This window comes from Ipomoea nil, unplaced genomic scaffold, assembly GCF_001879475.1.
Source record: "Ipomoea nil cultivar Tokyo-kokei standard unplaced genomic scaffold, Asagao_1.1 scaffold1317, whole genome shotgun sequence".
NCBI classification, from domain to species: domain Eukaryota; kingdom Viridiplantae; phylum Streptophyta; class Magnoliopsida; order Solanales; family Convolvulaceae; genus Ipomoea; species Ipomoea nil.
This window is the reverse complement of record NW_017617745.1, coordinates 4,272,344-4,290,000: the sequence shown is the minus strand read 5'-3', so window position 1 is coordinate 4,290,000 and position 17,657 is coordinate 4,272,344. Positions and strand designations below refer to the sequence as shown.

At 33.9% G+C, this 17,657-nt stretch overlaps 1 protein-coding gene across 2 annotated transcripts; it reads right to left on the bottom strand.

Annotated features, from left to right (window-relative positions):
* Window positions 1-11,295: 11,295 nt before the first annotated feature.
* LOC109185185 lies at window positions 11,296-12,272 on the bottom strand. Of its 2 annotated transcripts, none has more exons than XM_019335167.1 (2): window positions 11,533-12,272; window positions 11,296-11,442 (listed from the first exon to the last, which is right to left on the bottom strand). In XM_019335167.1, the coding sequence occupies exon 1, from the start codon at window positions 12,193-12,195 to the stop codon at window positions 11,551-11,553; it is 645 nt and encodes a 214-aa protein (XP_019190712.1). In that variant the 5' UTR covers window positions 12,196-12,272; the 3' UTR covers window positions 11,296-11,442; window positions 11,533-11,550. The 2 variants fall into 2 exon arrangements, with proteins under 2 accessions (XP_019190712.1, XP_019190713.1); XM_019335168.1 differs by having other exon boundaries at window positions 11,296-11,438.
* Window positions 12,273-17,657: the final 5,385 nt, after the last annotated feature.

Sequence of the window (17,657 nt, the reverse complement as noted above, 5' to 3'; positions counted from 1 at the left end):
CCCTCTATCGACCAAAAAAAAAGTTGATAATACGTGAATTATAATTCATCATTTGGGACGCATTCATTGTAATACTCTTTATCTTATGTTAAGAATTTATGTGTCCTGTGTTATAAAATTTTGTGACTTTAAACACAAATTATGTATCAAAAGTAGATTTGAAAAATAAGTAAATATATAACATGTGTATATGTCTTGTGTTGTGATTGTTTGTCTATTGCGTTATAAAATTTTGTACCTTATTATAAATATGAATTCTGTACTTTATGATTTTGATTCAGGGTTCATAATGCTATGTGAACTCTGTTCTATTATATAATTAAATTGCCATGAACTTGATGCTTTGTACGACATTTTCAAGCTATCCCAAAATGAGAGATTTGTCAATCGATCACTTTCGAGCGAAGCGAAATACTAAAATCAAAGACCGAGGCATTAAAAGTAAATTTGTAGCTTTTATAACTTGTGTTAGGATCGATATGGTTCACAACACCAAAATACAATGGCAACTTGGATTGAAAATAATGAGAATATTTCTAGTATAAGATTTAAAATAAATCATACACAAAATAAAAGTAATTTTAAGAAGGATTTTCTATATTGACAAAATGATATTACAATAGGAGTTACAAATATAACTTTCTATTCTACTCTCTATATTTTTGCTATGATAATGGGAGGATTCCTGATGGAATGGGATGAGATGAGTTGAAGAGGAGTTGCCTATTTATAGCAAACCCACTCCTGCAAATTCCTCTTGCTCTTTCTCAGGAATGAGCACCTTGAATTGCTCTTTCTCAGGAATGAGCACCTTGCTCTTTATCAAGCCTAAAAATGAACCGGCATTTCTGGTCTGCTCTTGCTTAAGCTTAAGCTTTTCTTCTTCAAGCACAAACCTTAGCTCTTAGCCCAAGTGTTTGCTCCTTCAAGCACAAACCTTAGCTCTTAGCCAATGTGTTTGCTCCTGCTCAGGCTTAAGCAATCCTCCAAAACTCATCCCAAAGGTTCTGCCCATTTCCACATTTGACTTTAGTATTTACAAATCTCCCACTTAAAGTCACAATGTGGATCTTCATCCTTTTCGCCAATTCCGTACTGCTTGCATACTTGTTAGGCTAATTGAGGATCTACACCATACGATCGTTGGTAATAGGCTTTGTTAACATATCTGCTAGGTTATCTTTAGTATGGATTTTCTGTATATCCACACTCCCTTCTTCCACCTTTTCACGAACAAAGTGAAATTGAACGCGTATGTGTTTCGTCTTGGAATGGAATGCTAAATTCTTTGTTAAGTATAAAGCGCTCTAACTGTCGCAAAATAGAGTCATTTTCTCTACTTTGTGCCCGAGCTCCTCCAATAGCATTTGCAACCATATAGCCTCTTTACTAGCTTAAGTAGCAGCTATATATTCTGCTTCAGTCGTCGACGTTGCCACAACAGACTGCAACTTCGAAACCCAGCTTACTGCTCCGCCAGCAAGAGTAAACACATAACCCGTGGTGGATTTAATACAATCAAGATTACCTTCATAATCTGAATCAGCATAGCCTGTAATAATGAAGTCTGATCCTGCATAACACAATGCAATATCTGAGGTACCTTGATATATCTAAGGATCCTTTTCACAGCACTCCAATGCTATCTACCAGGATTTGCCATGTATCGACTGACCGCTCCCACTGCTTGTGCAATGTCTGGTCTAGTGCAGATCATAGCAAACATTAAACTGCCCACTGCTGATGCATACGGTACTCGAGACATCTCTACCCTCTCTGCTTCGTTGCTAGGACTCATACTTGAGGATAACTTGAAATTAATAGAAAGAGGGGTAGAAATTGGCTTACAATCTTGCATGTTGAAGCGCCGCAAGATTTTCTTCAGATAATTCTGCTGAGAGAGCCAAATCTTCCTATTATTTCTGTCTCGGTGAATTTGCATCCCTAGAATCTTGTTTGCTGGTCCCAAGTCTTTCATTTCAAATTCCCTAGCCAGTTGAGCCTTCATCTCTATGATACGATCATTGTTGGGGCCTACTACCAACATGTCGTCAACATACAACAGCAAGATGATAAACTGATTATCATCAAATCTCTTGCAATATGCACAAGGATCTGAACTAAATCTGTTGTATCCAAGGCTTAGAATGAATGAATCAAATCTATTATACCAACATCTCGGCGCCTGTTTGAAATCGTATAGAGATTTGGTCAACCTGCAAACCAAGTTCCATTTTCCATTTTCTATTTTCTTCAAAACCTCCTAGTTTGAGCATGTAAATCTCTTCTTCAAGTTCTCCATGTAGAAACTCAGTTTTCACATCCAACTGCTCAAGATACAAGTCAAACACAGCACACATCGCTAAGACTGCTCGAATCGTTGTAAGTCGTACAACAGGAGAAAATATCTCGTTGAAATCAACTCCATCTTTCTGATCAAATCCTTTCACAACTAATCGAGCACAATACCATTACACTTGGTTGTTGTTATCTCGTTTGATCTATAAGACCCATTTGTTTCCGATAGCCTTCCTTCCTTGTGGTAACGTGATAAGTTCCCAAGTTTTATTCTTATGGAGAGCGTCAACATCTTCTTGCATTGCTATCATCCACAGAGATGCATCTGGACCTTTCATAGCCTCATGGTAAGTTAATGGCTCACCATCCTCTGTTAGTAGACAGTATGCAACATTTCCCTCCATAGAATAATCTGAGTGCCAAGCTGCTTGTTTCTTTTCCCGAGTTGATCGTCGAACATTGGAAGTTGAAGACTCAGCTTGATCTTGATCATCATTCTCTATTGTTGCTTCAGGGGAAACTGGAATTTCTTCTTCCTTCCTTCCCTCAACTTGTACTGTAGTTGTCACTGGTTTTTCATTCCCAGTGCTTTCACTTTCTTCTATCTTGCCTTCTACAAATACAATATCCCTACTGATGATAACCTTGTGGGCAGTGGGATCCCACAGACAATACCCCTTCACTCCATCAGCATATCCCAAGAAAAACCATTTTTTTGATTTTGGATCAAGTTTTAATGTTTCTTGAGTGTTGTAAATCACATATGCCGGACTCCAAAATGTATGCAAGTGAGAATAACTGGATGGCTTACCAGTCCACATTTTCATTGGCATTTTCAGATCAATTGTGGTTGATGGTGACCAATTGATCACATAACAGGCGGTTTTGACTGCTTCAGCCCAAAATAAATTTGCCAAATTTGTCGTCCTCAACATTGCCATTGTTCTTTCCAATAGGGTTCTGTTCATCCGCTCTGCCACTCCATTTTGTTGTGGAGTATACGCCACAGTGAATTGCTGTTTGATACCTTCTTGCAGACAGAATTTATCAAACTCATCACTAGTATATTCTCCTCCATTATCCGACCTCAAACACTTGATCCGTTTCTCGGATTCAAGTTCCACACGCACTTTGAAGAATTTGAAAACTTCAAATACATCTGCCTTTCGCTTGATTGGATACACCCAACATCTCCTCGAGTAATCGTCTATGAAGGATACAAAACACTTTGCACCTCCCAGGGATATAACTGGTGCTTGCCAAACATCAGAGTGGATTAGCTCCAAGATAGTCTTGCTCCTTGCTTTAGAGCTATCGAACTTTAATCTATGCTGCTTAATTGTAACACAATACTCACAAAAAGGTAATGAAACCTTTTTTAACCCCAGAAGAAGATGTTGATCAGCAAGAATCTTTAGACCTCGTTCCGACATGTGGCCAAGTTTTTGATGCCACATCATTGTTGATTCCTCTATAAGATTGTCTGATGCAACATCTACTTCTCCTTGTAGTCGTTTTTCTCCTTTAAGCATGTATAGATTGGCCGCTATCTTTTCAACTTTCATCACAACAAGCGCGTCCTTGATTACTTTGATGATCCCATCCTGAATGTGAATTTTACATTCACGACTATCTAATTGTCCTAAAGACAATAGATTTTTCTTCAGGCCTTTCACGTGTCGTACCTCTTGGATAGTGCGAACCGTACCATCAAACATTTTTAGTTTGATAGTACCAATGCTAGCAATCTCTAAGGCATGATCATCTCCCATGAACACTGATCCTCCAGAGACAGGTTCATATTCATGAAACCATTCTTTCCGTGAGGTCATATGCCATGTTGCTCCTGAGTCCATTAGCCAGACATCAGCTAGACTTTTCCTACCTTCAACAATTGTTGCGGCTTCACCAATTAAAATTTCGCCTCTATCCGATGTACTCACAACACATCCTTGAGCATTTGATGTCTCAGGATTTTTGCCTTTGGCCCCATCCTTCTTGAGCTGCTGACACTCACTCTTGTAGTGCCCCTTTTTGCCACAGTGAAAACACTTGACATTCTTCTTACCCCTTGACTTTGATCTATCTCGGTTGTGACTCCCACTGGAGCCAGGCTCCGTTGATCTTCCTCTTGTCACTGTTAACGCCTGAGTTTATTGTGAGATTCCAACTTTATCTTCTTTGTTTTTGCGCCGACTTTCTTCTTCAAGAACCACATCTGCAATATCGTCGAAGATAAGTACATCCTTGTTGTTGACTAAATTGATAATGAGTTGATCATATGAATCTGGTAGACTTTGGAGTAAGATTTCAGCACGTTCATTCACTTCTATTTTATAACTCAACGCCGAGAGTTGTGAAAATAGAGTGTTGAGAGTGTTGATGTGCTCAGTTACTGAGGATGTCTCCATCATCCTGAGAGTGTATAACTTCCTCTACAAGAAGATCTTGTTGTGCAGTGATTTGGCCTCATACAAATTTACGAGTATCTCATATCTCTTTTTCCGTACCTTTTTCTGCCACACTTGACAGAACTTCATCAGCAAGTGCTAAGTGCAGATTGGCAATAGCGTTGCTATCCATTTCTGTCTACTTCGCATCATCTGTGAAGTCGGTTGGTCTTTCTTCAATTGCTGCAACGCAGTTATCTTTCCTGAGAACTGCTTTCATTCTCATTTTTCGAAACGAGAAATTGTTTCCATTGAACTTTTCAATCTCGTACTTTGCCGTCATTGTAAGTGGTGTTCTTGATCCTGAACAATATATCTAAATATTATCGTATAATAGAACACTACTGGTCATGTGAACAGTACACCAGGAAAATATTTCTAGAGAAAAGAGGTGAGTCACAAATGGACTGCTTAAATACCAAGTCTTAACCAGAGCTTTTCCTAGACATGTACAATCACTTTACCAGTATGAGTTCTAACATAAATGATACAGTACAGATATATCTATGAACCAACCTAGGGCTCTGATACCACTTGTTAGGAGCGATACTGTTCACAACACCAAAATATAACAACTTGGACCGAAAATAATGAGAATATCTCTAGTGTAAGATTTAAAATAAATCATACACACAATAAAGGTAATTTGAAGAAGGATTTTCTGTATTGACAAAATGATATTACAATAGGAATTACAAATATAACTCTCTATTCTAACTCTATATTTTTGCTATGCTAATGGGATGATTCCTGATGGAATGGGATGAGATGAGTTGAAGAGGAGTTGCCTATTTATAGCAAACCCACTCCTGCAAATTCCTCTTGCTCTTTCTCAAGAATGAGCACCTTGCTCTTTCTCAGAAATGAGCACCTTGCTCTTTCTCAAGCCTAAGAATGAGCAGGCATTTCTAGTCTGCTCTTACTTAAGCTTAAGCTTTTCTTCTTCAAGCACAAACCTTAGCTCTTAGCCCAAGTATTTGCTCCTTCAAGCACAAACCTTAGCTCTTAGCCCAAGTGTTTGCTCCTGCTCAAACTTAAGCAATCCTCCAAAACTCATCCCAAGGATTCTGCCCATTTCCACATTTGACTTTAGTATTTACAACTTGTATTGTTGTCAAGTGTATTGATGAATTTTTCCAATTACGATTCTTTTTTCATAAAGACATTTTTTTTTTAATATTGAACTCTTTCGTACCTATTTCAGTTGGTAAACTTTAAATTTGCTATACTGAGAAAATATGTTGAACCCTGACTTAGATAGTTCTGTCAACTGTAATTATGATTATATTGGATATTAATACATCCACTAGAAGACCTTAACACATAAATTAAAGTGATGGATATATTATGATCGGAGCAAACCGACCCAAAAAAGCAGAGCAAAAGAGTATGGAGTGGACCCGGGGCCTCGAGGTTGAGCCCCGTGCTCGGCCTAAGGCACCTCGGCCCTATGAACTCGACCATGCTGGACTCGGCCATGGTGAGCTCGACGATGGTAAGCTCGGCCATGTGAGCTTGGCCATATTAAGCTCGGCGCGGCTGACCTCCGGACCCGGTTCCAAGCCGAGACGCGGTCAACGCGGAAATGCAACCGCCCCCAGTTTAGATAGGGCGGTTGGGGGTTTATTTCATGTCCCATATTTTGTCCCATGAGGACACTACACATTTTTCTTACAAACTCTATCTATTTTGTCCTAATCTACAGTTATAATAGCGTTACATTCACCTTGTAATAGCTCGTTTATAGTTATTTAATACAATATCCGGTCCTTGCGACCTTACGACATCGTTTTATTCTTTTTACATATCTATTTCCTATATACGTTCTTTATCGGGTTTAGTGATTGGGATTATCCGGATAATTAAATCCATCATTAAGGTTTTCCGTTGGATAGCTCTTATACTTAGCCAAATTGATAGATCTTCTGTTGAATTGAGATTACTTGATTATTTATTGGAAATGTCCTTCTGCTGAAAGGTTCTATCGAATGATCTGTCATGTTCTACTATATATAATAATTTCTACTATTGTCTGTTTTAGGATTTTCTAGATAACTTCTATCAAAGTTAGATATCTATTGTAACAAGATCTTATGCTCATGCCTCATGGGATCTTTCGATCAAAATATCCTATAAAGAACTTTGAATGAAGATACTAAATCCTAATTTGACCTTTACAATTAATCCCATCAAAACAATATTTACAACAACAAAAAAAAAAAAAAACAATAATTGCAACAATTTTTTTTTTTTAAATACTCATAATTCTTTACAAGTTAGTATCTGTTCAACAATAATTGTAACAAAATTTTAAAATTTTAAAATACTTATCTTTACAAATTATTAACATTATTAAAATCTAAATATCATTATTCTTAACACCCTGATCCTGTTCGAGTCTTAGTGGAGGCGTTATTGGTTCTTTGTGTTTCAGTAGGTTGAGAAAGTATATGAACAGATACTACAATGTAATAGAGCCAATAGCTTTTCAAAAAAAAAAAAAAAAAAAAAAAACACCCTGACCCTGTTAACCACACCCCCAATGTTTCTCATCATCGCCAGGAAAGTCGAAGAAAACCGTAGAAAACAAATTTTAAATAAAAATAAAAAAAAACAATAAAGTAAAAGGACACGAAGCCAACTACCTCCTTCTGAATTATGATTTGGCAAGAGACAACACCCTATCTTTGGCCGGTGGTGAGAGATAAGAATAAAAGGAGAAGGAAAGCTTGTCATAGTTTCTTTTCTTGATGACTAAGGGTGTGTTTAGTTCCCATATGGGAATTGAATCTGAATCTGAATTTGAATCTGAATCAGAATGGAAATTAAATACTTGGTAATAATAATAGGTTTTGGTAAAAGTATTTTACATGTTTGGTAATAGGGATAGAATTGAAATGATTAGTAATATTGATGTTTGGTTATGTATAACTTTGGGATAAAAGTTTTGAAAATACAAAAACAAAAAATCAAGACAATTGATCATAATATAATGAAATTCAAAACACTAATAAAAACAAAAAATCAAAACAAATCCCATAATTGTGTTTTTAATTAGAGAGGAGGATTTGTCAATGTATTGGTTCTCTCGAATTGTCAGGCATTGTGCAATTTAATTAATGGGTTCTTGACTAATTTCTCCTATGTAGCTGTGTGATCAATGAGTACAAAAGTTATCAAAAACACTTTGAAGTAATGTCCTTTAATTATTATTTTTTTTAAGGATCTAAGTTTATTCCTAGATCAGTGAATAATTCTGTTCATGCTTTGACAAGGGCTGCTCGTTCTCAAACTGGTCATTCTATTTGGATTTCTTCTATTCCTTCCTGTATTGAACACTTGATTTAATGAAGTTATGGTTTTCATTTCAAAAAAAAAAAAAAAAAAAAATTAGAGAGGAATAAGATGAAATGATACCCGTTTTTAATTAGGAGATATGATTTTTAATTAAAAATGTAATCAAATCTCATAGTTGTGTTTTAAAAAATTGTCAATCAAACAATAACTATGATTTTGATTAACATTCCTGGTGTGCAAACCCATGAACCAAACACACCCTAAATATGTTTAAATATTGCATTAGTCTTTGAACTAATGCAAAATGTTTTTTATTTATTTCTAATACTAAAAAATTGGTTGCTTTAGTTCTTGACTTCTTATACTCGTATTATTAAAAGGGTGATTTTTTGTGAGATGAGTCGGGTCTAGATAAAAAGTGTAATTCTTATGATGGGAAGAGTAATACTCTTTGGAGATAAATTGATTGTTATTTATGAGATAAAATTTAATATTTTTAAATATATATATATAATACTTTTAAATCATAATATAATATTTCGGCGTTGAAGGGTTTCTTATGAGAAAAATATGTCATATTAGATATGGATAAATTGATTGATTGTTATTAAGAATGGAAAATGTAATACTAATAATAATTGAAGCATGTGTTCCATCTCAACTAAAAGCTTATATGCTCAACACGCGTGCGGGCCGTTACTTTTGATGGGCTCCAAGAAACACGTGGAACTGAGATTCGAACCCAACACGTGGAGCTAAGATTTGTTTGAACCCATGACCTTTAGCATGACTCTGATACCAAATTGAAGCATGTGCTCCATCTCAACTAAAAGCTTAAACTGATAGCTGGATTGCACATTAATGGTTATATGCTCAACAATAATGAATAAATGGATTGTTACTTATAAGAAAAAGAGTTAATCACCATTTTGGCCCCTCAATTGTTTTCCAACTGTTAATGTAGTCCATAGTTTTCAATTCCAATTAATTTGATCCTCGAATTGTTTAGAATTTCGTCAATTAAACCATTTCAGGAACCAAAATGGAGATTTCCACACTTTTAAAATTTTGTCCCTGAAAGGGTTTAATTGACGAAATTTTAAACAATTCGATGATTAAATTTGTTGAAATTGAAAACTATGGGGGATTGATAGTTGGAAAATAATTGAAAGACTAAAATGTTGATTTCCTGTGAAGAAAAATGTAATACTACTTTTGAAAAATAATGTAAAATTTTAAAATCAAAATATAATATTTAGGCTTTGAAAAGTTACTTATGAGGAAAATTGTAAAACACATCGAAGATAAATTGATTGTTACTTATGAGAAAAAAGTGCAATACTAATCACTAATAAATTAGTTGATTATTACTTGAATGGAAGATGTAATACTTACGAAAAAAAGTGTGATACTTAGAAGGATTTTGACTCATCTCACAAATGATTATCAATTATACGATTTCATAGGAGTTTTTAATTTGTCCAAATATATTAACTTACAGATTATACCAATTTTAATGTACCTTCTTTCTGATGTTACATTTATTTTTTATTAAATTCGGAATACTTGTCTAATTTTTATCCGTTGAGTATGCGCTTAATTTGGGTCAAAGTACCTACTAGGTCCATGTACTATTGCGTTTTGTTCAATTTAGTCCTTATACATTTATATTGTTCAATTTAATCCTTGTACTTTCAAAAGTGGTGCAATTAAGGACAACAGTTAACAATGTTAATATTACCGTTAACTTAGGGTATGTGGCGCTGAGGGATGTTTATATTCCTACTCATACTACTTTATAAATATTTAAAATTAATTATGTTTACCACCAATATATTAAATTAATATGTCCAAAATAAATAATTACAACCATATTTCTAAAGAGATTTGGACAATCGTCCTTAGTTTCACCACTTTTTAAAATAGAGAGACTAAATTGAACAGAACAAAGGTACAAAAACTAAATTGAACAAAACACCATTGGTACTTTGACCCTTAATTGATGATATTAGTAATCTGCTTTATTATTTAGTCTAAAATATTATAAACTAACGAATCGATTGTGTCAGCTAACCTTGGATTGCTTGTCGGATAAGGTAAAATTAAATACAAATGATATTGCCTTAACTCTCTACAAATTTATACTTGTAATCTAGACATCTAGTACTAAGTTTTTTTTTTTTTTTCTCTCTCTAAAGATAATAGCATAGAATACCATATTTAGAACTAGTTTCTTTAACAAAATAAAAGAAGAAAAGAAAAGAAAAAAAAGACAACCTCTTTTCCCCATAATAATTTAATATGAGCAGAGCTACATATTAGAATAGAGCAGCATGACAGATACAATAATCCCCACGGAAATGTATGCCTATAACTTTAAATTTTGCTTAGAAATCCACAACACGAAAATGACACTGCACTGCAAACCCCTTATCAATAGTATAGTACTCCACCCATAGCTACTCTATAATTCTTCTTTCTTCATCACTTTCAGCATCATCATTACCACAATTTTTCAAAAAATTACGGAGTATATAAAAACAAGAGATTTTTCTATCATATTTTTTTTTTGAAAAGTAAAGAGTTTATACTATTATCACGGGTGCTAATAATATTCCATAGTATGCATTGACCCAGAAAAATTTATAAAATATAATTTTATTCTCTATTGTATTAAACATAAACTGATAAAAGTACCAAGGTGAAAATTATTTTTTTTTTTAATTTTAGTTCAACTTTTTTTTTTTAAATACTACGGACTCTATTACAATGTAGTATCTGTCCATACATACTTTTTCAACCTATTGAAACACAAATAGATTTTTTAAGTTGTTCAAAAGCTCTATTATGACAGGTAGTACTGATAATACTTTGTAGTATGCATTCTATGGTCTTGAGTGGAAGTTGGAAAATGGTCAAAGTCAATCAATTGGTAGCTAGAGAATTTGTTGGGTAGAGGCCAATGGAGGTTGAAGTTTAGCGCCCTGCCTCTCGAAAATGTAATATAATGACGTAGTGATAAGCGTTTGATGATAACAATTAATACAGAAAGTCCATACAAATTAAATAATTCTATTCTTTACTTTATTAAATATAATAAAAACACTGGTGAAATTTTAGGTTTTTTATTTTATTTTATTTTTATTAATTCAACTTAATTAATATCTAATCATATAACCCTTCATTTAATTCAATTTACAAAAATGACTCTCCATCACTAAAAGGCAAAAAGTCTAAAAACATGTCCAGGTTTAATCCCAGTTCAAGCAGAATGAATTAATCAATCTGTAAACAAAATCGTCACAATAAGGTTGAAAATCAAGGAAAGAAAAAGCATGCCATACACATAAACAATATATTTATATATAGCAGATTATATATATATATATATATATATATATATATATATATATATATATATATATATATATATATATATATATATATATATATATATATATATATATATATATATATATATATATATGTTATTATTATTTGCCTGTCATGGTGATGATGAGCTGCATCCAAGCCGAAGCTCGAGATCTAGCTCCTCTACAATGGCGGGCTCTCTCCTTTGAGTCCCAAAACGGTAATTTTTGATGTTGGTGTTGTCATCGGAGACAGATGGGTGGAGAGGTGAGGTTATACGGCACGGAGGCGTCGCCGGAAAACTATTAGTCGTGAAAGGCGAAACGGAGAGAAGGCGCGGGGAAGAATTTGCGGAAGGTTTCGTGTAGGCGGGAGAGAAGGCGGCGCCGCCGTTAGGGTTTGGTGGCAAGGAGTAGAGGAGGCGGCAAAGGCCGGCGCTTGTGGTGGTGGGGAGTTGGAGGCGAGCACGTTCCCGGCGGTGGACGTTCATGTGGCCGCCGAGGGCTTGGGCGGAGCGGAACTCCCGCCGGCAAAAGGTGCAGGGGTAAGACCTCGGCGGCCATGTAGCATTGCTAGTGTCCTCTTCAAACGCTTTAATCTCCCAAGAATCGTCCTCCTCTTCCTCCTCCGCCGCCGTGTTTCTAGGGTTCCACATCCAGTATCCAACCGTCGAGGCGGAATCCGGCGGTGGCGACGGCGGCGCTGGGATGTGGTGAGATTGAGCAAAATTTTGGAGTTGGGAATGGGATAGGGAAGCAAGGCCAAGGTGAGCAGCCATAGATATGCTAATAATAGTGTTCCATTTAATGATATAGATAGGTTGCAATTGAAGGTGATGTGAAAAAATAACTTTTGCCAAAGAGGGTTAAAAAGAGGATGGGATGTGGGTAATACTGACAAAAAACCCTAGCACCTCTGGAGATATCAACAAAGTTTTCTTCAAGTACCTATTTGGATTTAAATGATGACATATTGTTATATCTTTTAAACAATATATCATAATTTTTTAAATTAAAAATACTTTTTTCTCAATTGCTCATTGTTAGCCGTTTTAGCCCTTAATTGTTTACCATTACAATACACACCACTAACTCTTCAAACAATTACAAAACGTTTGGTTCACGGAATGAATTTTGAGGTAATAGGAATATTATTCCATAAGGAATGGAATATGCAAGGAATAGAATAGGAATTCTACTCTATTGTTTGGTTCGCGGAAGGAATAGACTTTAGGAATTATATTGCAGTGTTTGGTTGACTTAAGGAATAGAAATGAAATATGTTTTAAAAGACATAAATACCCTTATAAAAATATGTGATTGTGGCGATGGTGGCGATGTTTTTTGGCTCAATTTATATGAAGTATTTCTCTATCTACCACTATTTTACAGAAATACCCTTATAAAAATATGTGATGGTGGCGATGGTGGTGGTGGTGGCGGCGGCGATGGTGGTGATGGTGGCGGTGGCGGCGGCGATTGTTGCAGTGGTGGCGATGCTGCCGGGGTAGTGGCGGTGGCGGTGGTGGTGGCTATAGTGGTAGTGGTAGTGGTAGTGGTAGTGGTGGTGGAGGCGGCGGCGACGGTGGTGGTGATGGTGGTGGTGGCGGCGGTAGTGGCGATGGTGGTGAAATAGAAAATAAATTTAATTGGAGGGTAAAATAGAAAATAGAAACTTTAGACTATTCCTGAGAACTCAGGAATAGCCTAATACCAGGGCCCCCCTAGGAATCTCTATTGCCTTGCAAGGGGAATAGGTCATTCCCGGGAACAATGTTCCTGGGAATACAAGTGGTTACCAGAGGAATAGACCTATTACTGGGAATGCTATGCCATTCCAGGCCTATTCCGTGAACCAAACAGCCCATTACAATTTTAATCCATTAGGAAACAAACTATAACTCAATTAAAATTCTATCTAGTACAAGGGTATTTTAGTACTTTTAATTTTTTTTAAATTATAATCTTCTTTAATTTAGTCTTGATATTTTATTTATAAAATAATAATAAAAAAACGATTATAACAGGTTCGTGTAGAAAAAATATGGACAATGTACCATAATTGAAGAATAAAAATTTAGAGAAGAAGGTTGTCAATTCTCTATTTTGCATATGAAATACCAAAACTGAAACCGTTATAAAGAATAAAGATAATAAAATTTTAAAATATGCATGTACTAAGTAAAATTTAATAAAGTTTAATAATTTTGTTGCTTTAGGGGTTAAAATTTATAACTTTTTTTTTTAAAGAATCACGAGTGTATATTGCAATAGTAAACAATTAGAGACTAAAATGACTAGCAAAGAACAATTTAGGGATCAAAAATTCATTTTTCTCTATAACTTTTTATAATAATTCTAGACCGTTTAATGTACAAATTACATTTTCTTTTTTCTAAACTATGATATTGTATGAATTCAATTTTTTTGGCACTAATAATTTCCTTTTCTGGGTAACAAGGAATATTTGCCGCTACTACCGATTTTTTTATTGGATGAAGCCCGCTCCTATTTAGTAGCTTTAGCCTAGAAATCACACAGGAGATGTAAATTACAGTAGGAAAACTTAATACCCCGGAGTCGACCTACAGGGACTATTGGCCAGAATCGAATTCAACTTTCTGGTACGAGTAGTTCCATTTACATATATACAAACATTTTCGTACGTGTGATGAACAAAAATCATGTCCAATAGTAAAATATTGTTAAATAAAAATAATAAAAAAGAATTAGTTCAAAATTGCATTTCACGATTCCTTAATTTGATAAATTTTGCATATAGTGGTCTGTCCAATTAAATATCATACACTCCATTTGGTAATCTCGAGTGAAATGGATACTAATATCATAACTCCATTTGGCAATCTGTAGTGAAGTTTAGATTAACAATTAAGATATATGATTCACTATTCCATGCCATCTCATACCATTTTTTCTGTCACTATATTGATGCAAAATGATTCTGATCTATAGAAAAGAAACTTTTTTTTTTTTTTTTAAATTCTCTTAGACCAAATTAAATTGACTGAATAATAACAATTCCATTCTTCATGCATTACTGTATTTTAAAGTTGTATTATATTGACTTTTAGCCACTCCATTTAATAATTTAGATTTTCAGTTGTCTTATATTTACTTTCAATTTTGCAAAAGTGATTTGTTGGAGGGTTATTGCCATCTTAACTTTATTTTCTCATCTTCAATTTTTCACCACACTCCTTTCCTCCTAAAATTTTATCATTCACTTCTCTTATTTTATAACAACAACAACAACAACAATAATAAAATGAAAAAGGATCCGTAATTCAGTGATGGATACCCAACATGGGTACCAGTCGGTACCACCTAGCATGCAACCGAGCATGACACTCGAACTCAACAGTTAACGCTTGGGATATAATCAGTCAGCCTGTCTCCCTAATTATCTTTAAATTCCATAACCTCAAATCCCATTAATTAGAACCTTAATCCCATTAATCATAGCCTTTAATCCCATAATTACAGTCTTTAATCCAATTAAATATAGTATTTAATCTCCTTTGTTATCCCAAAGGATCCGTAATTCACTTATTAATAATTAATAATAATAATAATAATAATAATAAGGTTAGCAATAAAAAGGGAAAATGAAAAAGAATCCGTAAGTCACTTTATAATAATAATAATAATAATAATAATAATAATAATAATAATAATAATAATAATAATAATAATAATAATAAGAAGAAGAAGAAGAAGAAGAAGAAGAAGAAGAAGAAGGTTAACAGTCAAAAAAAAAATGAAAAATGATCTGAAATTCGAGAAGTCATAATGTTCAGAAAAATTACTAATTAATCTAATGAATATGAATATAAGGAGGATTGTGCAAAAAAAAAAGGAAAAAATTGATTATTAATAATTTAGATTAAAATTACAAACCGTTACTTTACTATTAATCTAATGAATATAATAAGGAAGATTTTGCGAAAAAATGGAAAAGAATTGGTGATTAATAATTTATATTAAAATTACAGATACTTCCTATCCTACTACAATTCTACTTATTAGTTTACAGAATCTCCAAATTATAAAATTGATTAAAATTACACTATAAATACTTTTCTAAACTTAATACAATTCTACATGAAACATGCCATCGCAAATATAATACTTTCCTAACCTTAATATTTTCACACGTACTAATTATTTGCGCAGAGAATCTGCAAAATCATCCTTGTTTCTACAAATGATAATATTGAAATTGCACTATAAATACTCTCATAATCTTGAACAATTTTACCATTGATTATTTTCTATTCTTCTATGGTATTTATGCTATTTTTCCTTATTGTTTAGTAATTGGTGTCTATTTTCATCTCTGCTTTCAACCTATCCCCAAGACGAGCAAAAGCTCTATAAGGCTCCGCTTGATGCGTTGTTATTTGTCCAGAGAATATCAACGATTTTCAGTCAACCAACAAACAATCAAGTGCTTATTCCATGACTTCCATGTGAGTTTCTCCCTAATATATTGTTATACTTACTGATTAATAAAATATAAGTGTATCTCAAGATTTTGCAATAACTGAGAAGCAAGTAATTAAATTAATGATATATAAATGGATCAACAAGGCAAATTATCTACATATTGCATTTATAGACTTATTTTAGAACCATATCTCGCAAGCTCCGGGTTTTGTTTTAAAATTGAATTTTTGTGCATGTTCCCAATTTGTATATTTCACTCGTATTCAATGAAATCTATACCTCCTCCAAGTCTTTGGTATAAGTTATTACTAATCAGTATTTTTTATTTTTTTTGCTCCTTCTTTTGAATATAATATTGTCTATATTTGGATGGTCGTGTATATGTAAAAATGCCTAGGTAGTACGATTGTGCATTCGTGTGTGCTGATTGTGCAACCTAGTGTTGTAAGTTGTGCACCATAGGCTAGAGAGTTGTGCATTATAGCACATAGTTTAGTGCATCGTAGGACATTGAGATGTCCACTGTAGGATTGTTTGGCGGGGTTTGAATGCACAGCAATAAAGTTATCGATGCACAACACTCAGTATAGAAATGCACAACATTTTGTATAGGAATGCACATCTTTTAATAAGACTAATTTACCTTAAATTTATATATTTTAATATTTTAAAGGGATTTGTTTCTTTAATCCGTATGATTTGTTTCTTTTAATCTCAGGCATTACATCATTCTGATTTAATGGTCTAAATTAGTCCTCACGTTCTCACCTAAGATTAGATCCTCACCTGATCCGGACTATATATATATTCACACACTAAATCCCGAATTTCCTAACCTGAAATTTAACAATTGCTCTGTCTCTAATGTTTCTCTTGGGGTTGTTGAGTCTACGACGTTGTCCGACACGAATACGTATGTGAAGAGGTTTGTTTGGTTTGGACTTATTTTAGATTGAGAAATTTAAATATGTACGATTGACCTGTTGTTTAGATTTTGAAATTTAAATTATTAGTGAAAAGAAGTAGATAATTATACCTGCAAGAGAATTAGAGAATATTTACATTCTCATATTGAACCGAACCAAATCCGAACCGAAACCAATCTTTTCCAAATCGTACTAAAATTTAAAACAGAATTGTTTCCTTTTTTATTATAAACTAAAAAATCAAAACTGAATCGAGCCAAAAAAAAGTTGAACCCAAAATCGAAACGTCGACCCCAACTAAGATAACTAATCGCCATCGACAAATTTATTTATATTTATTTACGTTTTGGGCATATTTACTTGTCATGGAATGCGACTTGTTTTATGACTTTATCGTCTTTAAACATATGATGTGACAAGTTGCAATTCTAGCGGACAACGTTGCTATAAAATGTTTAATGCAAATAATGATGATATCAGTTAAATTTCTTCGATCTTCTTTTCTTTATTTTAATTTTTAATTTTTGAATAATGTTATTTTACAGCCTTACAGGCATGTTTTAACTGTCGCGGATTCCGTTCTGGTTCTTGCTCCGTTGTGCAAAAACCAGCGGACTCATCAATGCTTTTGGCTTTCTAAGACCAATTATCATTGTTTGATTCAGTTTTGATTGGGAGCTGTATACAGCAATTGTTTTTTAATATTTTATTCCAGCAATGTAAATAATGTTTAGTCTAGTGATTGTGGTGACTTCTTTAAGTTGGTGATTAAAATCCATCTATAATTAGCAACCTATTTTTTTTTTTTTTGAAATATTTATGATTCTTTACAAAGTAATGACCCTATT